The sequence below is a fragment of the Haliotis rufescens genome, unplaced genomic scaffold, assembly GCF_023055435.1.
Source record: "Haliotis rufescens isolate VD_foot unplaced genomic scaffold, xgHalRufe1.0.p SCAF_11, whole genome shotgun sequence".
In the NCBI taxonomy this organism is placed as follows: Eukaryota; Metazoa; Mollusca; class Gastropoda; order Lepetellida; family Haliotidae; genus Haliotis; species Haliotis rufescens.
In genome coordinates this window covers 33,064,823-33,084,427 of record NW_025963791.1, presented here as the reverse complement: position 1 = coordinate 33,084,427, position 19,605 = coordinate 33,064,823, and the positions used below count along the sequence as shown (strand labels likewise).

The following is a 19,605-nucleotide window of genomic DNA, read 5'->3' as shown; positions in this document are numbered from 1 at the left end:
ATATCATTTGCACACAGCAGAAGCAGAATGTATTTTTTCAACAAATAAAAAAAATCAATGATAACAGTTGTAATATTTTTAGGTTGTTGTATCAGCGGATAACTGCATAACGAACGCAGGGTTTGGTTAATCACTGTTTACTGATATACTAAGAGACGTCCGTACAGGCTGACGGCTAACTGGGACTCACGCCGCGCATGCGTATAGATGTACAATACTGATAGTCTAAGATGCTAGTATCCTGATGGATAATTATGGATCATATATTATTATAGGTATATTAATGTCAATCTGTTACATCCCTCTTCTTCACGATATCTTCACAGGGAGTAACAATTTTCAGCTTAATCACTTTGTAACTTTAAAGACAACTCTTACTTTTTCATTAACTTGTAAATTATCAACATCAACTTTAAACAGTCACTCTTGATCTTAGAGTATCAACACAGTCACAGATTTAATTTATCAGGTCTGCGAATAGCTCTGCGTGATTTGGTTTGATTCTGATATCTATCACAATCACTGTCACTGTCACTTAATGTTATTGGAACTCATCTCTCACATGGTCTTCTACATTGTGGGGTTCTGTCAGGAACTCTTTTGTTGTTCAGCTGGTTCTTGTTTCCTGTGTCAGCTATTACTTCTCTGTGTTCATTTGGTGTTATGACCGCCTCCATGGTCTTGTGGTAGAGCGTCCGCCCGGAGAGCGGAAGGTCCGGGGTTCGATCCCCAGCCGCGTCATACCAAAAGACGTTAAAAGATGGTACTTGTTGTTACCCTGTCTGGCGCTCGGCATTAAGGGGCTAAAACAAGGACTGGCCGGCTCGTGGGGTATTCATGTTAAACTGCGGCATGGTATCTCAGTGAGCTAGCACTATAAATCGGCATCAGTTCGGACTAGTACAAGCAGCCACACACACACGTGCATGCACGTCGCTATAAAAGTGCAATAAACTTGGACGCGAAGTAAAACCCAATTCACCTCACCTCACCACCTCATTTGGTGTTATAGTATCATTATGTCTATCCGTTTCTTCTTCCCTAAAGGTTACCTTCTTTCTTGGAGAAATTAAGTCTAAGATGTGTCGTCGATTTCTTCTTAATACATGATCATTTGGAGTTTCAATAAGGTATGACCTTGGCTCTGTGCACTTCTGCTTGACAGTACCTGGAGTCCACATTCCTGTTGTTTGATCTTGAATACGGACTCTCTGTCCAGTTGCTAATGGTGGCAAGTCGTGGGCTTCCCTGTCATGATACATTCTCTGTGAGTCTTGGCGCAGTTTCAGGCTAGCTTGGATGTTGTCTCTGTCATGTTTGTTTTTGTGCATCTTGCATGGTTGGTTACTGAGTGAATGAGTGAGTATGGTTTTACGCCTCTTTTAGCAATATTCCAGCAATATCACGGCGGAGGACACCAGAATTGGGCTTCACACATTGTACCCATGTCGGTAATCGAACCAGGGTCTTCGGCGTGACGAGCGAACGCTTTAACCACTAAGCTACCCGACCGCCCCGGTTGGTTACTCTTCAATCTTCTACCGCTGAGTAATTCTCCTGGTGATGGCAGGTAATTATCTACAGGTGTGGTCCTTAGACACAGCAGCGCCATATCAGGATCCATATGGTCTTCTTTAGACTTTATAAGGGTACTCTTCACTGTCTTGATAGACCTTTCTATGAAGCCATTTGACTGGGGGTAATATGGTGAACTGGTTGTGTGGTCGAAACACCACTGTTCAGCAAACTTTCTATACTCTTTGCTATGAAAGTGTCTGCCATCATCGCTGATTATTTTGTCTGGTACTCCATGATCTGCAAATATACTCTTAGTAGCTGTGATTACAGCAATACTTGTGCAGGGCTTTGGTAACTTTCCTATGACCGGAAACTTTGAGAAGTAGTCTGCGACGATAAGAAACTCGTTGTTGTCATGATGAAATAGGTCTGTACCTACTATCTGCCATTGTCTCAGGGTTTCTTTAGCTTGTAAGCCTTGATGGCTTTGGCATGTAGGGCATGATTTTACAGCTTGATCAATATCTTTGTTTATTCCATCCCAGAATACACATGATCTGGCTCTCAACTTGCACTTGGTTGCACCTTGGTGACCTGCATGTATCTTCTGTAGTACTTCATGTTGCATTCTTGGGGAATTAGGACTCTCTCTCTCTCTCCTTTTTAAAAGGATGAGGCCATCTGCAACTGATAATTCGTCTCTGTAACATCAGTACGGGCGGATTGGTCCTGTTTTTTCTTTGAATGTGCTAGGCCATCCTTCAACAATCATGTCACGCAGTTCGCTGAGCGTTTGGTCTTGACTTGTGCATGACGTTGTTAGCTTGTCTGATGAAAACTGTACTTGGCTAACCTTGACGTCCAAGTGAATTTCTCTTGTATTCTTATTGTTTGGTAGTCTTGATAGCCCATCAGCCAGTGTCATTTCATTTCCTGGTTTGTATCTGATTTTGACATCATAGTTTTGGAGACGTAGAAGTATTCTCTGTAATCTTGGTGGGGCTGCAGTCAAGTTCTTCAGCTTGATCATTTCTAAGGGTTTGTGGTCTGTCTATAATAAATAGCTTTCCATACACATATGTATGGAATCTTCTACATCTTTCACGTCTGTCGTCTGCCTTCATGCCTTAAACAAAAAATATTGAAGTCATTTTTTAATCAAGATTTTGGGGATGTCATCGTTTACTATGACTTCACGACCATCTGACCTACTTAATGTTTATTATTGTTTACAAGCTGAAAAGGTTGGAAGTATTCTAAATAGGCAGTGATGAAGAGCAACCTCAACGTGGTGAGTGCTGGCTAACGCTTATAGCTCTTCCCTCATGTGGACTCAGGGTAGAATGTGTCCACAGCACCTCATTGCTTGAGAGGCGACAACATTGGGCAACCTGTTTGCCGTGGATTGCGCCCCTGTGTCGGTGGAGGAAGGGATTCTGGTGGTTGAGGGCTCTGGAGCCAGGAACAGCGTCCCTTTCCCCTAACACACCACTTTGAAGCGACTTCACCTAGACGGGTGGTAGAATGGGCCCGGTAATATCAATCGGCTGGTCACCCCATGCCCTGTGTATTTAACACGTCCATGTTGAAATATTTCAATTAATGTGAATGTTTGGTGTATATGTTGTAATGAACATTATAGGATATAAACTTGCCTAGAGTCCCAGGCCAGAAGGCGGTGGTTCATGGGCCAATCAGGTACTATTGACCTCTGAGTTCTGTCTGTCTCCAATTTTTTGTCATGGGCCGAACCAGCCTGGCATTATATTTGGTAGACAAATTCAGCTGTTCATGTTGTTTTTACTGGAGTATACCACCTCTGTATCCCCGATGTTGGCATGTTGGAGATCCGGTGCTATAAAACATCGATCTTTGTGGCACACCATGGTGGGTGGAGAGCAGGGTGGTGAATTATTTTCTTTCATCATGTCTCACCAATACCCTGGTTCAAACCGTTCCAAACGTAGACATGTCGATCAAGATGACACTGGTCAAACCGGAAATCCCTTTGCCATTCCAAAAGCTGTATGTCGAATTTGTGGAGAAAAGAATGTGTCGCGGCTTCGTAGTGGCTCGCTCCTTGTTGAGTGTTCATGGAGAAAGCAATTTCTAAGTTTCTTATGGTTAACTACATTTGCCAATATTGAGGTTGCTGTGTCTGTGCACAAAACTTTGAATTCGTGACATTGTTCGTGACAGAGCCCATTGCCTGTCCGACATGTCCGAACAAGAAATTACGGAAGAACTCAAACTCCAAGGAGTGACAGCAGTCAAATGGTTTACGAGGAAATCAAGAGACGATGACATCATCCCGTCAAGCACATATCTGTTTCCATTTGCACTTTCAGCAGTGCTAAAGTCAAAAGCTGGGTATAGCAACATCAGAGTCGAGGTGTATGTCCCCAATCCACTCCAAAGGTTTCAAGTGCCAAAAATTTGGTCATGGCTCCAAATATTGTGACCACTCTGTGATTTGTCAGCGTTGCGATTGTGATGCAGAAATAAAATGTGCCAGTTGCAAAGGACAACATCTGGCTTCTTCAAGGCTATGTCCTGTGTGGCAAACCCAATCACAAATTCTGAAGGTCAAGCATGAAAATAACATTTAATTTCATGAGGCAAAGAAACTTGTTGAAAATATATCTCCTCCAACACCAATAAATAAAACATATTCTGCAGCTGTTGCTCGTTCTGCTACACAAACCTCATCAATCTGTATTCAGACTGAGTTGTCCTGGGTAAAGTCAGATCAGCCTGTCAACATAACTTCTAATACATCTTCCACCCAAACTGTGAATCTCTCTGAACTAGACAATAAGGTGTCTGATGCTGAAGTGCTTGTCACTTAAGAATCTGATGCTGTAGAACCAGACATGCAACCTTTGACCAGAAAAGATAGAAAAAGAAAAACACTTAATAGAAATCAGACAACCAGGAACTCCTCATCTTCAGAGATAATTGTTCATAACGCCTTTGATGCTCTGGGCATGGATGTAACACCATCGTCACAGAGCAGAAGTAGGAGTCCTTCCTCCTCACGTGTACGTGAGCGTTCGCAGATTGAGCCACCATGAGTCAATCGTCGAACATACTTTAATGGAATTGTAGAGGAAATTGCAAATTCTGTGGTTGGTTCTGGAGAGTGCGCGGACTTCTGCCAAGAGCATCCCAGACGTGTTCGATGGGATTGAGGTCGGGAGACCTTGACGGCCAGTCCATGACGTTGACTCCCACATTCTGAAGGAAATTCCTTGTCAAAATTGCTGTGTGGGGTCTGGCATTGTCGTGTTGGAAGATCAAACAGGGTCCATGTGCTGCCATAAAAGGCAGAAGTTCTGGTGCCAGTACCTGGTCGCGGTAAGCATCAGCGTTGAGGTTGCCACGGATGACAAAAAGCTTGGAACGTGCATTGCCACAGAAAGCACCCCACACCATGACATTTCCGCCTCGAAATCTGTCAACTTCCTGTACACAACACTGGGCGTAACGTTCATGACGGCGCCTCCACACCCTCGACCTACCGTCAGCAAATCGAAGATTAAATCGGGATTTATCACTGAAGACGGCTTGATTCCAATTCCCCTGAGTCCATCGTAAGTGTCGCTGTGCCCACAACTGACGTTGACGTCTGTGTAATTGAGTCAGAATCGGCCCGCAGTATGGCCGTCGTGCTTGAAGGTGAGCAGATCTCACACAGTTTTGAACAGTTTGCGCACTCAGTCTACCCCTAAACAGTTCATTTCTGGTTGATGTAGCCGTCAAAAATCGGTTACGGAGGTGACGTAAGACAATCTGACGATCCTCTGCATTTGACGTCACACGTGGTCGACCTGGCCGAGGGCGATCAGCGATGGTACCCGTTTGCTGTGGACGCGTCTGTAAATCATAAACAGTCCGTCGACTACAACCCATCGTCCTTGCGACTTCAGGTACGGACGTTCCCGTCTGCAACATGCCGATGGCACGTTCACGTTGCACATTAGAAAGGCGTGGCATGACAAATGGCCGTAAAGCCTTCTTGTGTTTTTGTTGTTTTTTTAATGACAAGTTTGGCTGAAAACATGTGCGGTATTATGGCCACGTGACCAGTTGCACGTGAAAAAACACTTTTGCCACTATAGTGCTGTGCACAGGATTTTGATCGATTCACCTGCACAAAAACGGGTGTTATCTGAAGACAATACGTGGCCATTACTGTTTAAATACACAATATGGGCCCACAATGATAACTGGTCCAGATGTTAAAATTTTAGGATTGTGAAGTTTTTAATTTGGTTCAGTATATATTTGATGATATTTGGACATCAGGGATTTTTCCTCCTTCGTGGCATGATGCGATTGTAGTCCCTGTACCAAAACCTGGACGGGATCATACAGATCCATAGAGGTTATCACGCGAGTGTGTTTGGAGATGGTAAATATCCTGCATTAGGAAAAACATTTTATTTAGCGAGCCTTGGTCTACAAGCACAGATATGGCTACTGATCCCGCTTGGCTAGGCCTAGTGCCCTCGCAAAATTGTTTCGAAATTTATATCTCCAAAGTTGCCAAAACGTAAAAATTCCTTAGCTACATCACAGTTAGACACTGATTTCCCGTATATTCGACTGTTCTTTTGATAATGATAGCAATTATACCTGTAGATTATCCAGATTCCCGATGGTTAATTCTGACTCGATCGACGAATAACAAGGGCGACGCCATGTTTGTTTATAAACACTGAAAGTAGTCCCTACTTGACCTTTGATATTTGCATCTCTATCCGCATATGACCCCAACGGATATCGTTTTTATCCGTTGGCTCTAACCTGCCGAGAAACCTACCCGGTATATGATAAATATATATATATTATATGATAAATCTAATTACCGTCCTATATCTCTCACTAGTTGCATTTGCAAAAATATAGAGCGTATGGTGAACAATCGATTAGTTTGGTATTTGGAAACCAATCATCTCATCACAGATATACCATGTGGTTTCCGGGAAAATAGAAGTACCATTGATCATCTGGTACGTTTAGAATCGTTCATAAGAATTCCAGTATAAACAAACAAAATGCTGTATCCATTTTTTTACGATTACGAAAAAGCTTATGATACAACTTGGAAGCATGGCATTTTAAGAGATCTTCATGATTTTGGATTGCGGGATCGTTTGCCTTGGTTTATATCCAGTTTTTTAACCGACAGACAATTTCAAGTCCGTGTGGGTTCAACCTGTCTGACCATTACAATCAGGATCAGGGTGTCCCACAAGGCAGTATGGTGTCACATTATTCGGCATTAAAATTAAAAAGTCTCTCTAAGGCATTGAATGACTCAATTGATGGGTCACACTTTGTAGATGACTTCAACATATCTTGTCGTGGCAAAAACATGCACACAATAGTAAGGCAACTGCAGCTTTGCCTAAATAAAATCCAAAAGTGGTTGCTTGAGAATGGTTTTAGATTTTCCAAAGCAAAGACAAATTGGATCCATTTTTGTTGAAATTATAGACCGCATAAAGACCCAGAACTACTGTTAAACGGTGCCCCCATCAAGGTTGTTGAGGAGACCAAGTTCTTGGGTCTTATTTTTGATCGCCATTTGACATTTTAACCTCATATAAAATATCTTAAAACTAAATGCTTGAAGGCTCCGGATCTACTAAAGGTTGTTGCAAATACTAAGTGGCATGGGGATCAGACAATCTTACTTCACCTGTATAGATCCCTTGTTAGATCTAAGCTAGATTATGGTTCAATTGTATATGCTGGAGCTTCTCAAAGTAATTTAGGGAAATTAGATAGCATACATCATCAAGGACTGAGACTCTGTCTTGGATCATTTAGAACCTCTCCTGTACCTAGTTTGTATGTGGAGGCCGATGAGCCTTCGCTTGCACAACACCGCTTAAAATTATCCCTGCAGTATATAACTAAATTACGTACAAATTACGTGAAATTAAAACCAACTATCGGTTACACCTACTTGGACTGTCAGTCCAGATTTGAAGAGGTCATTATGTGACGATGTCGTATTGGCCACAGTAGATATACCCACGAATATTTATGGAAAGGTGAGGATCCTCCATTCTTAAACCTTGTGATGAAAGAATCACGGTCAATCATTTTTGCTTGGCTGCATTGATTTTTCCATCACAAGGGATAAGTATTTCAAAATTACATCCATAAAGGATCTTTTTAGTCAAATCAGTGATCATGTAATCATCAGTTTTTTAAAAGAAAAAGAATAATAAATAAATTTTGATTATAACATGTATAGTATATAGAAAGTGATTTTAATTTGATAGAATGAATTCATAACCGAGATAGCTGAGTTTGTTAGTGGTGGGAACCGGGCATCGTCATCCACCCATGTCGTAACGATGTAGTCGTTCATGGCATCAGATTTGCGCACGTCAGGGCACTGGTTCATGGCTTCAAGCCAGGCATCTTGGACCTCGAGAAGGGGCAGCAATGCCAGACCTGCAGCTCGTCGTATCCACTTGCGAACCTCCACATCTTCTTTGTATGCAACTGCAAGTCCTAGTTCTTGTGTTTTGCGCCATATTGCCTGACAGAAATGGAATAGAACGCCTTTTACATCAGTCTGAGGAAATACAGTCTCGGCAGCTTGAATGGCAGCAAGTTCGAAGTCTGTTTGGATGACAGATAGAGCTAGGGGTCGGCCGGGGTCTGCTGAACCTTGGTCTTGAGGAGGTTGAAGAGTCTGGTGGATGTAGCTCTCTGGCGATCTGGAAGGAGTGTGTAGACCAGAGGGTACATTGTGGAACCTGACATCGCGTGAATAATTTATACTTGGTTTCACAGAAGAATGTTCCATCTATGAAGATTTTATCTGCGGACTGCAGTGCTTCAAGAGCCTCGTCGGAGCAGTACGCCAGTATCTTGTCGTCCTCTCCGTCAGCAAACAACAGGAATCTTCTTCCATCTTGTGTCGCTGTCCACTGATCTGGAAGGTCCACCTCAGCTCTTGATGCGGCACCAAGTCGTCCTCCTGTTGGCTGATGAGGTCGTTGTAGATTTGCTGCATAGGTGTTGTCTCTTCCATGGCCTTCTTCCTTATGGCGTTGACAAATCTCACTGCTCGGTCATCACTAGGTGGATGGTTGTGTTCTGACGTGCCGCGAACGTAGTCTCTGACTGTGGTGCACTTGCCACTGCAAGATCTGTTCACACACCTCCAGTACACATTTTCATTCTTCGTCCTGTTCTTAGCGTACGTGTAGCCGTCTAGGAGAACTTGTGGGGCACCTCTCTGGGACAAGACATAATCAACTTTCGTAAGTCCGGCCATAGCTTAATTGGTTGAGGTTGAAGCTCATGTTCAAATATAGTTATATGTTATACCATACACAAGAGAAGGAAGTATTAGTGATTGAGAACATTTGGTATATTCTTACACAAATCTCAGAACTTGTTTAAAGGTAATGTTTTAATAAGATTTGTGACACCAGGTAGGTAGCAGATGTACCATAAGCCCCCATAGTCCCCATTGTGGTGGCCTAACTTTGGTTAATGGTGATCTATAGCTCATTTTTATGTTGTATTGTGACATTTCGTGATAATTTTGTATGCTATTTTTAACGATTAATCTGTGATATTCTAGTTATTTTACTGTCCATCGATGACAGGTTCTTATTAAGTGATAATATGTAATAACTTCTCGTCACGATATGGCTGAAATATTGCCGGTGTGACGTTAATTTTTTTTTAACTCACACTCACTCTAAATAGAATCTCACCCTCGTACTTTTATTGTCAGCCATTATTAGGGTTTGCTCGGGTATTCGGGAGGGGTGGGTCCTGAGATGGATCCAGGTGTCCACAGGATTACCCGGATAGCTGGTTAATCACGTGATATATTGTTCAATTACAATAACAACAAAACTCTATGGCTACACTTTCTGACAATGCACATATTCCTTCTGAATTATAAATGTCTGAGTAAAGATAGGTTTTAGTCAACTTCAGTGTATGCATGTTCAGATCTATTTATACATGTAGGTAATAATTAAGTTTTGCCAGGTCTCCGGTAAAACAGTTTCCAGTCAGACATTTTCTACCCAACTCGAAAACAAGAGCAGGTTCCTTGGTCGTGTTGGTAATAGTTGATCGGGTACCTGGGTGGGGTCAGGTAACAGGGGTCGGGTACCCGGGAAGGGTCAGGAAATAGGGGGTCGGGTACCTGGATAGGGTCAACTAATAGGGGTCGGGTACTTTCGTAGGGTCAGGTAATAGGGGGTCGGGTACTAGGGTAGTAATTCTCATCCCTATTAGCCATCTACCTGCCTGTTCGCCTGTATTAATTTATTGTGTGGTTGTCAGTGGCTCCCTTTAATAAAATTTGATTGGTGACTAAAATATTTCTCATATTGAAAGAAACTGATGGATATCAACTTTATGGGTAGTGCACCTCCTTACAGTGATATCGAGGGGCGTTGGAGTAGGAGTCTAGCGGTAGAGGCGTTCCCTTGTCACGCCGAAGACCCGGGTTCAATTCCCCACATGGGTACAATGTGTGAATCCCATTTCTGGTGTCCCCCGTCGTGATATTGCTGGAATATTGGTAAAAGCGGCGTAAAACCATACTCACTTACTCACACACACACTACAGCGACATTAAAGCCTATCTTGCTTCTTATGTTATCGTGTGTAATGCTACACGTTTATGTATTTCTGGTCACATGCACATTTCTCAATTTACGTTCACCATGGTGGCATGTTCAAATCACAGAAGAATATTTGACATGTTATCAAGAGCCATACTAAGCCAACTGTCCATCACAGAATGATGATATGAATAACATAACTATGGCTCTTACTGCCAGCACTCCTACACGGTGTTTATTAGCTGCAGATGTGGCTGGGCATAGTGGAATCAGGGAATTCATTATTGGGATGCGAGACGCCCCAGATTACTTCAACTGCTATGAGTGTGTCTGGTTGTAATAAATGAATCGGAAACTGAAGCAAATACATACAACAAACATTGGAATAAAGCAAAAAAGCAGCAACAGTATTGTTTCAGGATACTGCCTGAGTGAATTCCAGTGATGGTCTTTCAACAAGAGTCATTGTTCAATGATTTGTCTTCATTGTGGCAGGGGCGGTCGGGTAGCCGAGTGGTAAAAGCGTTTGCTCGTCACGCCGAAGATCCGGACTCGATTCCCGACATGTGTACAATGTGTGAAGCCCATTTCTGGTTTCCCCCGACGTGATATTGCTTGGATATTACTAAACGGATGGTAAAACCTAGGCTTTTGGTGTGACAATCGAACACATTAGCCACTCGGCTACCCCACCTCCCCAAATATATCTTGAACCATTTGGACTTCACCAAATTAGGTGACAGCTGACCCAACAATCTCTACACTAATTTTTGACCCAAAATGCTGTTCAGTGCAGTGCAACTTTAAAGAGCGTATTGAAATATGGAGGGCTTTCTTCACAGATTAAAAATATGCATATAGACAATAATCTCGACTGGTTGTGCTTAGCACTACTTGGAACCTGTTGATTATACAGGCTAATCAAACCAGGGCCTGCAAGACGACTGAGAGTTGGAGTGTTGTTTCCCTTTAAAACAGAAGTCCGATGCCTCTGGCTTCCTTTGGAATAAAGTTATGATCACTTCAGAGGTCTCAAAGTGTGTGCTTGATATTTTATTTTTGTTTGTTGTTTAATGTGGCACTCATCAATATTCAAGCTATATGACGGTGGTCTGTAAATAATCGAGTCTGGACAAGACAATCCAGTGATTGATATCATGAGCATCGATCCTCGCAATTGGGATACGATGACATGCATCAACCAAGTCAGCGAGCCTGACCACCCGATCCTGTTAGTCACCTCTTACAACAAGCATAGTCACCTTTTATGGCAAGCATGGGTTGCTGTAGACATATTCTGCCCCGGATCTCAATGGGTCGTGTGCTTGAGAAAAGCAATTGTGACAGTGGCAGAGCTCCGGTTTGTGAAACCGTTGCACAAAATCCTCTGCACTTAATATTCAGCTTTCATCAATCCTCCACCCTATTCCAAACGTCAGCCCATAATAAACATCAGCCCATATTAAACGTCAGCCCATATTAAACGTCAGCCCATATTAAACGTCAGCCCATATTAAATTCATAAAACGGACATTGTAGAACTTCTCTTTATTATCAGGGCTACAAACTGACTGAGGTGAAGTGACACAGGTCGACATATATGATGACACACAACTTCCGCCTTGACTGAATCAACACCTCCTGCAGCTGTCCTTGGACTGTCGACATTCATCCCCACCACACCCTGGACTTCACACTCACACACGCTCTACAATACTTATACACAGTCTTCTGTGGTCATGAACTGCCCACACATGGAGTCTGGCGATGTTGTTTCTTGAGGGTGTGTTGTTTCTTCTCCCTCAACACAGCCTGCTTTGCCTTGGCCATTCTGAAACATGCACCAGTCAAAATGTCCAGTTAATTACTCACATAGGCTTGAGTGAATACTGAATTCCACAGCAGTTACCAAAATTCCAGCTTTTTACAGCAGTTCGTAAATATTAGATGCAGACAGGATTGAAACCTTTCCGTTCTTTCCATAGGTTAAATGCTTGGGCCATTCGTATTTGTTTGTACCCATGAATTTCAGGGGTAGAATAGGTCTTCAGCAACCCATGCTTGCTGTAAAAGGTGGCTATGCTTGTCTTAAGAGGCGACTAACGGGATCGGGTGGTCAGGCTCACTGACTTGCATGGTAGATGCTCATGATGTCAATCCCTGGATTGTCTGGCCCAGACTCAATTAATTACAGACATAGCTGGAATAATGCTGAGTGCAGCCCTCAACAACAATTTGTCAACAAACAATCATATTTGCTTGAGTCCTACATATTTCATCATAAGTTGGGCAATTCAAATGACATTGTTGATCCCAACAGGGATCCCAGGTTAGAATATATCCTCAGTAACGTATGCTGGTTGTAAAAGGCGACCATAGGGACCGAGTGGTCAGGCTCTGTTACTTGATTTGTTGTGTTTCATGTACCCTGTTGGAGTGGATCATTGCTCACAATATCAATCACTTAGTTACAAGTCCACATCAAATAGCTGGAATATTTCTGAGTGTGACATTAGACACAATAAAACACACATAATCATGATTGCATTTACTTGAGTATGTTGTTCCATCTATATCCTGAGAGGCTATTGATAAGCTAGTCTGGACAAGACAGACCAATGGTTGATATTGGGACAAATGTCTCATGATGTCCGGTTATGGTGACACAACACGTCAAACGATCTATTGCAGTCGCTAGGTTACTAGGGACCAATTCTAACCCACACACACTATGGCTTCTTTGTTACATGATTGACCCTGCCCTCAGCAAAATGTCCAGCTATTTCACAGAGGCCTGTTGGTAACAGCGACTGGGTCAGACAAACTAGTGATATTATGAGCAACACCCCATGCTGTCACAATGACACGCAATCAAGAATGTCAAAAAGCATGACCACACGATCCATGTAGTCTCTTTCACTGTGGCCTTCTGTTCTAACCCAGAATCCACATGGGAATTTATTTATATATTTATTTTCCAACATTTAATTTATATGATTTGCTGACTGAATAATTTATTAAACCCTTGAATAAGTAGAAACTAAACATCACACAAAGAAGCAAAATGTATCCACAAACCCTTGCGCCATATCAGCCTCAACGCATCTGATAGATAGATAGCTGAGAAAATGGACAAAATGGTATTTTCAGTTTGGCTTGTACACTGGTATCTTCTCCATGCAGTCAGCCTGGTTCAACATCTGCTTCCTCGTTGTGTCCGAGGTCACTACCAGATAGACTCCCTTGGTGATCCGCCCAGCCTCCTGTGTAATAAGGTCAACTCAGATATCAAGCCAGGACGTCATGTGGCTGTGAATCTCTCAACATACACCTGGTGTCACTACACTCTCATTAAAACCAGATCTTTGTGCTCTTTATGAACCTGTAGCGAGCACGAGGGTTGGATTTGAATGAGGCTGGTATCATTACAGGATATGACTCTATATTATCGCGGGCCCTATATTATTGCGGTATCAGTAAGTCTCGTAATCCACACTCATGTCGACTGTTTACTTATGCAAATCTAAGCACGATATTTCATCGCATGATCGAATACAGGACTCGTTGTAGTATGTCACGTATACACACTTTAACTTTTTCATGGTAGTTTCTTGAATGTATTTAAAGTGGAAATACCCCCTGCCTCCATTCTAATTGATTAGAAAAGAACCCATTTGTTTGGACGAAGTCCCTTGACCCAACGTAGGTTGTATGCATACCGATTGTGCATAATACAAATCAGGAAGTGAAGCCACATGATCCACATGTATCACGCCACAACATAGCCATACCTCGGTAATACAGAGCTGCCCGCCCTTGTGTCGCCAATGACAGGTAATTTGTTTACCGAACTCAGTAAAGACAATCAGCATCGATCAATCCTAATTGATGTGTCATAAAAGGTGAACAAAGAACAAGCATTTTGTGTATGACATATTTAATAAGTTTGTAAGCGTGCGCCATTACCATCCATTATAATTTGACTACCGCGATAATATATCGTACCATGCTATAATTACACACTAAGCCCCGGAGATGAGGTGAAAATATAGGGACCAATATCACTTTCAAGATTATTTCATTTTTGCAGTGACTTGCATTACATGACGGTGTGCACGTTAACATTACTTAGTGATATTGGTATGATTTTGCTTTACGTTTCAGGAAAGTTATTTTATCTGTGGTATATTTCTTTTTTGGAACATTTATGACATGTCGATCACCACACCTGCCACATAACCGCTGTTCCAACCTTTTACTTCTTGTTCTGCTGCAAACCACATTACATGCATTTTGGCACATGATTGTACAAATACGAATGCGTAGGACATCTTAGGATATTACAAAAATGCTGTTTACAGTGTGTCCCGTGTGTGTATATTGAAATATGCCGATCTCTTGCGTTGTTACAAGAATCATCCTTGATTCGATCCAGGAACCTACGTTGTCATCAGATTTGATCGCTTATGAATCACCACTAGTCGAGATTTCGCAGTTACCTCCCTTGTATTTCATGCGGAAGGGACAGGCACAGCCGTGAACCGAGGCGGGATTTGGTTATTTAAAGGCATCCAGGACGTACAATTCAATCTCACACAGTGCACATGAAGAACTAGTATACCTGTTTATTCAGAACATCGACAGCATCAAACTTATATAAGGTTTGTATTTCTTAAATTTAAACTTAAAAACACACGAAACATTAAACGAAGAGAAACCGAAAGTAGGAATTGTTGGCCCCAAGAAAATCGAAAAATGTAGAGTATATTGATTTAAATTTCTTTTATTGTTATGGGTTTTACAAATGTTTGACATTCTGGGAAACAATGTCATTCGTCGACGTGTAAAAATGACACAATAAAGATATGTTGACTTGGTCCTGAATACTAACGTTCACAGTTACCTCCCTTGTATTGTGACTGTGAGGGGGGCGTGTCCATTATCAGTAAAGCAAGGCTTGGTTGGTGTTGACGGAGGTGGATTACAGGTCATCAATACAAGACCCTATTGGTAGTTGTTTTAAAGTTAGCTTTTAATATAAAAACAAATGCGCATTTGAATCAATGACGACAGTTTACTGCCACATCTACATGAGTGAAGTTGACATCAAATCTCATCTCACATGATCACTATACATTCATATATTCAGTTTCGGTTCATCTATTCAAGGTAAATCTTTTATTGTGTGGAAACATCGATCGAACTTGTTCTTATGACAGAATTTATAAAAAACTATAATGTAGGAACATGTTTTATTGAAACAATAGTATAAACAAATACATAGACACACGCTTCTGAAACACCTTGTTTGACATGAAGTCACGATATGTAGAATCTGTTATTCCTGTAGCACTATGGATTGGTCGATATGGTCATTTTTGTCACAAGAAATGATATGTTAACGACTCATTCGACATGGATTTACAGAGGCGTTTCAGCATACTTAGTGGTGCACACAAGTTACTGACGGGTTGAGTGTGTTTGGTGTTATGCCGCTTAATGCAGTATTTCAGTTATATCATCGTGTGTCAGCTTGATATGGAAGGTAAGCCCGAAGTCGCACTCAAGAAATTTTATTGTCTCAAACAAAACACATGTAACGCTATTACAAAAACGGAACGACTTCAGCTGAAATTATTTCTACGAAAAGTGAACAGTTATTTATGTTTTACAGATGGCGACGATACGAGCTGACAAAGTAATGGACTTCCTCACCTGTGTGATCTGCCAGGAACTGTACACAGACCCCTGTACACTGAGGTGTGATCACACATTCTGCAGGAAATGTGTCACAGGATACATCCAAACCAGACCAGATGCTGTACAGTCCAAGACGATCCCCTGTGCCTTCTGTCAACAAGATACCAAGGTCCCCCATCCCAGCCGGCCTGTGGAGGAGTGGGCGGGGCAGATCAAACCCAGCATCATTATACAGGGGCTGATTGACACACAAGCTGACGTTGTCAAAACAGGTATTAGTTTATTACATTATGAACTACACATTCATTTCACAAACTGAAATCTAGTAATAAGAATCATGTTTGTAATGAAAGCATGTTAAAGGGTACTCGTTATTTGTTTAAACATACAGTATAATTACAGTATTGCTGTTCACAGTATGTTCAATGATACCAATTAACTCCACTAAACGACACCAGAAAATATACATTTGTTACAAACATGACTCTAACTGTACTCACGGCAAAGACATATTTACAATATATTTTGACGTCGGGGCAATGTGCACTGGCAATGCTAATTGACCTGCTGATTATTATCGGTTTACATGATGCTTATATAATCAGATCATCCATAAAGCACTTGAAAATATTATTATCTGAAAACATCAACAAATGGCAATTTATGAAAAGGGTATTAGTAATGATAGAATGTTTCAGGTTGATAATAGTGAGTGAGTGAGTGAGTGAGTGAGTGAGTGAGTGAGTATGTATTTTTGCCACCTTCAGCAATGTTCCAGCGATATCATTGCGGGGGACACAAGAAATGGGCTTCACACATTTTACTCATGTAGGGAATCAAACCTGGCTAACACTTAAACCACAAGGCTTCACTACCGCCCGTGAAAATCGTGATCGAAACTGTTCACTTGTAAGTGCAATTGCACCTGTTGAAACTACATGTACATAACTGGGTGAATGAGTTCAGTTTTACGCCACTGTTAATTATGCCAATATGGGGCTTCACACATCAAACCCACGGGCGTGACGAGCCAACACTTAAACTCAAAGCCTACACCCATCGCCCTATTCGTGGATTGAAAATAGGTGAGAGGGGGTGATTTTATCTGGATTCTCAATCTTCTAATTTATATAAATATTCTCATGATATGTCAAATAACTATAGATATGTCCACTTACAGGTTCCGCTTCATGTTGCTCCGTGTGTGAGAAGTTAGGGGAGACAACTCCGGGAGCCTCATGGTGTTCTGAGTGTCAAGTGTCCCTCTGCGAAAGATGTGTCAAGATACATCGTGCAAGTCCATCATCACATGACCATGAGATCTGTGACCTTTCAAGGGAGGTAAAGGTGAAGAGGAGGCGCAAGGTCATATGCAGGGAACATAAGGATGAGGTTATAAAGCTTGTATGTAAAGACTGCCACAAAGCTGTGTGTCAGACATGTTGTGTTGTTTACCATAGAAAATGTGAGTCTGTCGTTACCATTCAGTTAATGTTGCCAAACTTGAAATACTATTTAAGAAGGCATGCTAAACAGTTATCAAAGAAAATACATAGAAAAGAAACAATTGTTAAGAAAACAGACGAGAAAATTAGCGGAATTGAGAAAAACAAAATAGCAGTAGAAAATCACATTAAATGTGCTGTTGAGAGAGCCATCGCCAACATCAAGCAGAAAGGAAAACAACTGATGAACGAAGTCAAGGATATTACAGACAAACAAACTAAGCAACTTAAAGCAGTTGTTAAACTTGAAGAGATTGAGATGCAGATGTACAGACAACATTGTGAGTTCATTGACCAGGCCTTGGTATCGGACTGTGAGATGGACCTGTATGACGCCTATCAGGCCTGGGAGTCGGGGGCTGTAGAGCTGGGGGATGTCAGGGACACAGACACAGCAGACACACGGAGAATAGACGACATCTGGTTCACACCTGACACTGACAACGTCCAGCACACTCTAGATGACCTACAGCTGGGGAAGATTGACGTCACATACCAGGATCAGGGCACATGTCTGCCATCTCCAGTGCTGGTTGACACGATAGATGGGAAGATGGCGGGCGATGAAATGGAGCCTGATCTACGTAACGTCACAGTCCTGGTTGTAGATGGTATACAGACAGTTGTAGTCACTGACATGGAGAACGAGTGTGTGAAATCTTTGTACACAAGAAACAACTTGATATGCCACAGTAAACTTCCCCTGGATAACTTTCCACGTGGTGTAACACAGTTGAAGGAGAACCAGGTGATGGTTACTGTCCCTGGCTCCAGTCAGATTGTAACTGTAGAAGTGACCCCTGACCTGGTGCTGCTCTCTATCATCACAACAAGCAAGGACTACTACAGTCTCGCTGTTCTGAGTCCTTCATCTCTAGCAGCAGGTACATATGACTGTGTTGATATCCTGGACATGGCGGGACACGTGCTGAAGTCAGTCACTACACACAACAACGAGACACTGTTCTCCTACCCCTGGTACATTTGTGTCAACAACAAGGGTAACATACTCGTGTCTGACTGGGATGAGGAGTCTGTGACATGTGTGACGTCAGAGGGGGATGTTGTGTGGAGATACGCCCCTACTGGAGACAGAGCACTCACCCCTTATGGTATCTCAACTACTCCAACAGGAGACATCCTGGTTGCAGACACCAACAATGTTGTACAGCTGACAGAGACAGGGGATTATGTCACAGATCATAAAGACATTGGCTGTGATCCATATGGATTGTATGTAGATAGACATGACACAATGTATGTGTGTGAAGACGGTCAGATACACGAAGTCAACTTCATGTAGTCACACCAACCACTGCATGCTTTCAGTCATCACTATCACTGGTGTTAACTTCCCTATAACAACTCAAAATGGACTCTTCCGATTGGGGTGTGAATGATCATACAAAGGTGTATCAACAGACATTATTTTCACATCATTACACATCACATTATGTATTTAGCAATCTGGTTATCTTTATTAAATCACCTCCGTGTTCTAGTAAGTACGGTGTCGGCCGGGAAGGCGAAAAGTCCTTGGTTTGATCCCAATCTGCTCAAGAGATACCAATATTTCACTCTATTCTTAGTAGATATGATATGGTTTACTTGTTATTGAAGTGCTCACATGACTACTTGGACCAGTGGATGGTGACTTGATATATTGTTTAATGACACTAATGAGTTCCCAACTCTTGAGACCATCAGTGGGTTCCCGAGTCGGGCTGGTTACCCGGGCTGTAGATTTGGACTCGTCCCAGCTCCAGTCAGTACCATGTTAGGTACGTGGTCCATTGCACCGTCGTCATAGAATGTTTTTAGTTTACTAGATAGTAGAAAGGGTGTTCCATGTAGGTGAGGTGCGTTAAAATGGGGTTTAACGTCGCGTCCATGATTATTGCACTTATATAGCGACGTGTCTGCACGTGTGTGTGTCTGTGTGTGTGTGTGTGGCAGGTTGTACTAGTCCGGACTGATGCCGATTTATAGTGCTAGCTCACTGAGATACCATGCCGAAGTTTAACAAGAATACCCCACTCAGACACAGTGTACTGACTCCGAGCCGACCAGTCCTTGTTTTATCCCCTTAATGCCGAGCACCAGACAGGGTAACAACAAGTACCATCTGTTAATGTCTTTTGGTATGACGCGGTCGGGGATCGAACCCCGGAACTTCCGCTCTCTGGGCGGACGCTCTACCACTAGACCACGGAGGCGGTCTGTTCCATGTAGGAATGTTCCATTTGTGATGTCATGAAGTT

The 19,605-nt window shown here is 42.3% G+C and overlaps 2 protein-coding genes across 2 annotated transcripts in view; both read left to right on the top strand.

Moving 5' to 3' along the window:
* The first annotated feature begins 14,654 nt into the window (after positions 1–14,654).
* The window catches only part of LOC124132487 (E3 ubiquitin-protein ligase Midline-1-like), a 28,654-nt gene continuing 23,703 nt past the window's right edge, over positions 14,655–19,605 (top strand). Inside the window, exon 1 of the mRNA XM_048392604.1 lies at positions 14,655–14,800. The gene's annotated coding sequence lies outside the window, so the exon portion shown is untranslated. The remainder of the gene's footprint in view (positions 14,801–19,605) is intronic.
* LOC125371709 lies at positions 15,814–19,221 on the top strand. Its single transcript, XM_048392957.1, has 2 exons — positions 15,814–16,111; positions 17,020–19,221. Exons 1-2 carry the CDS (start codon positions 15,814–15,816, stop codon positions 18,645–18,647), a joined length of 1,926 nt encoding a protein of 641 aa, XP_048248914.1. The 3' UTR covers positions 18,648–19,221.

Coding starts and splice junctions, on each gene's coding strand:
- LOC125371709 (XM_048392957.1), top strand. CDS start 15,814: ATGGCGACGATACGAGCTGACAAAGTAATGGACTTCCTCACCTGTGTG. Junction 16,112..17,019: donor AGCTGACGTTGTCAAAACAG/GTATTAGTTTAT, acceptor GTCCACTTACAG/GTTCCGCTTCATGTTGCTCC.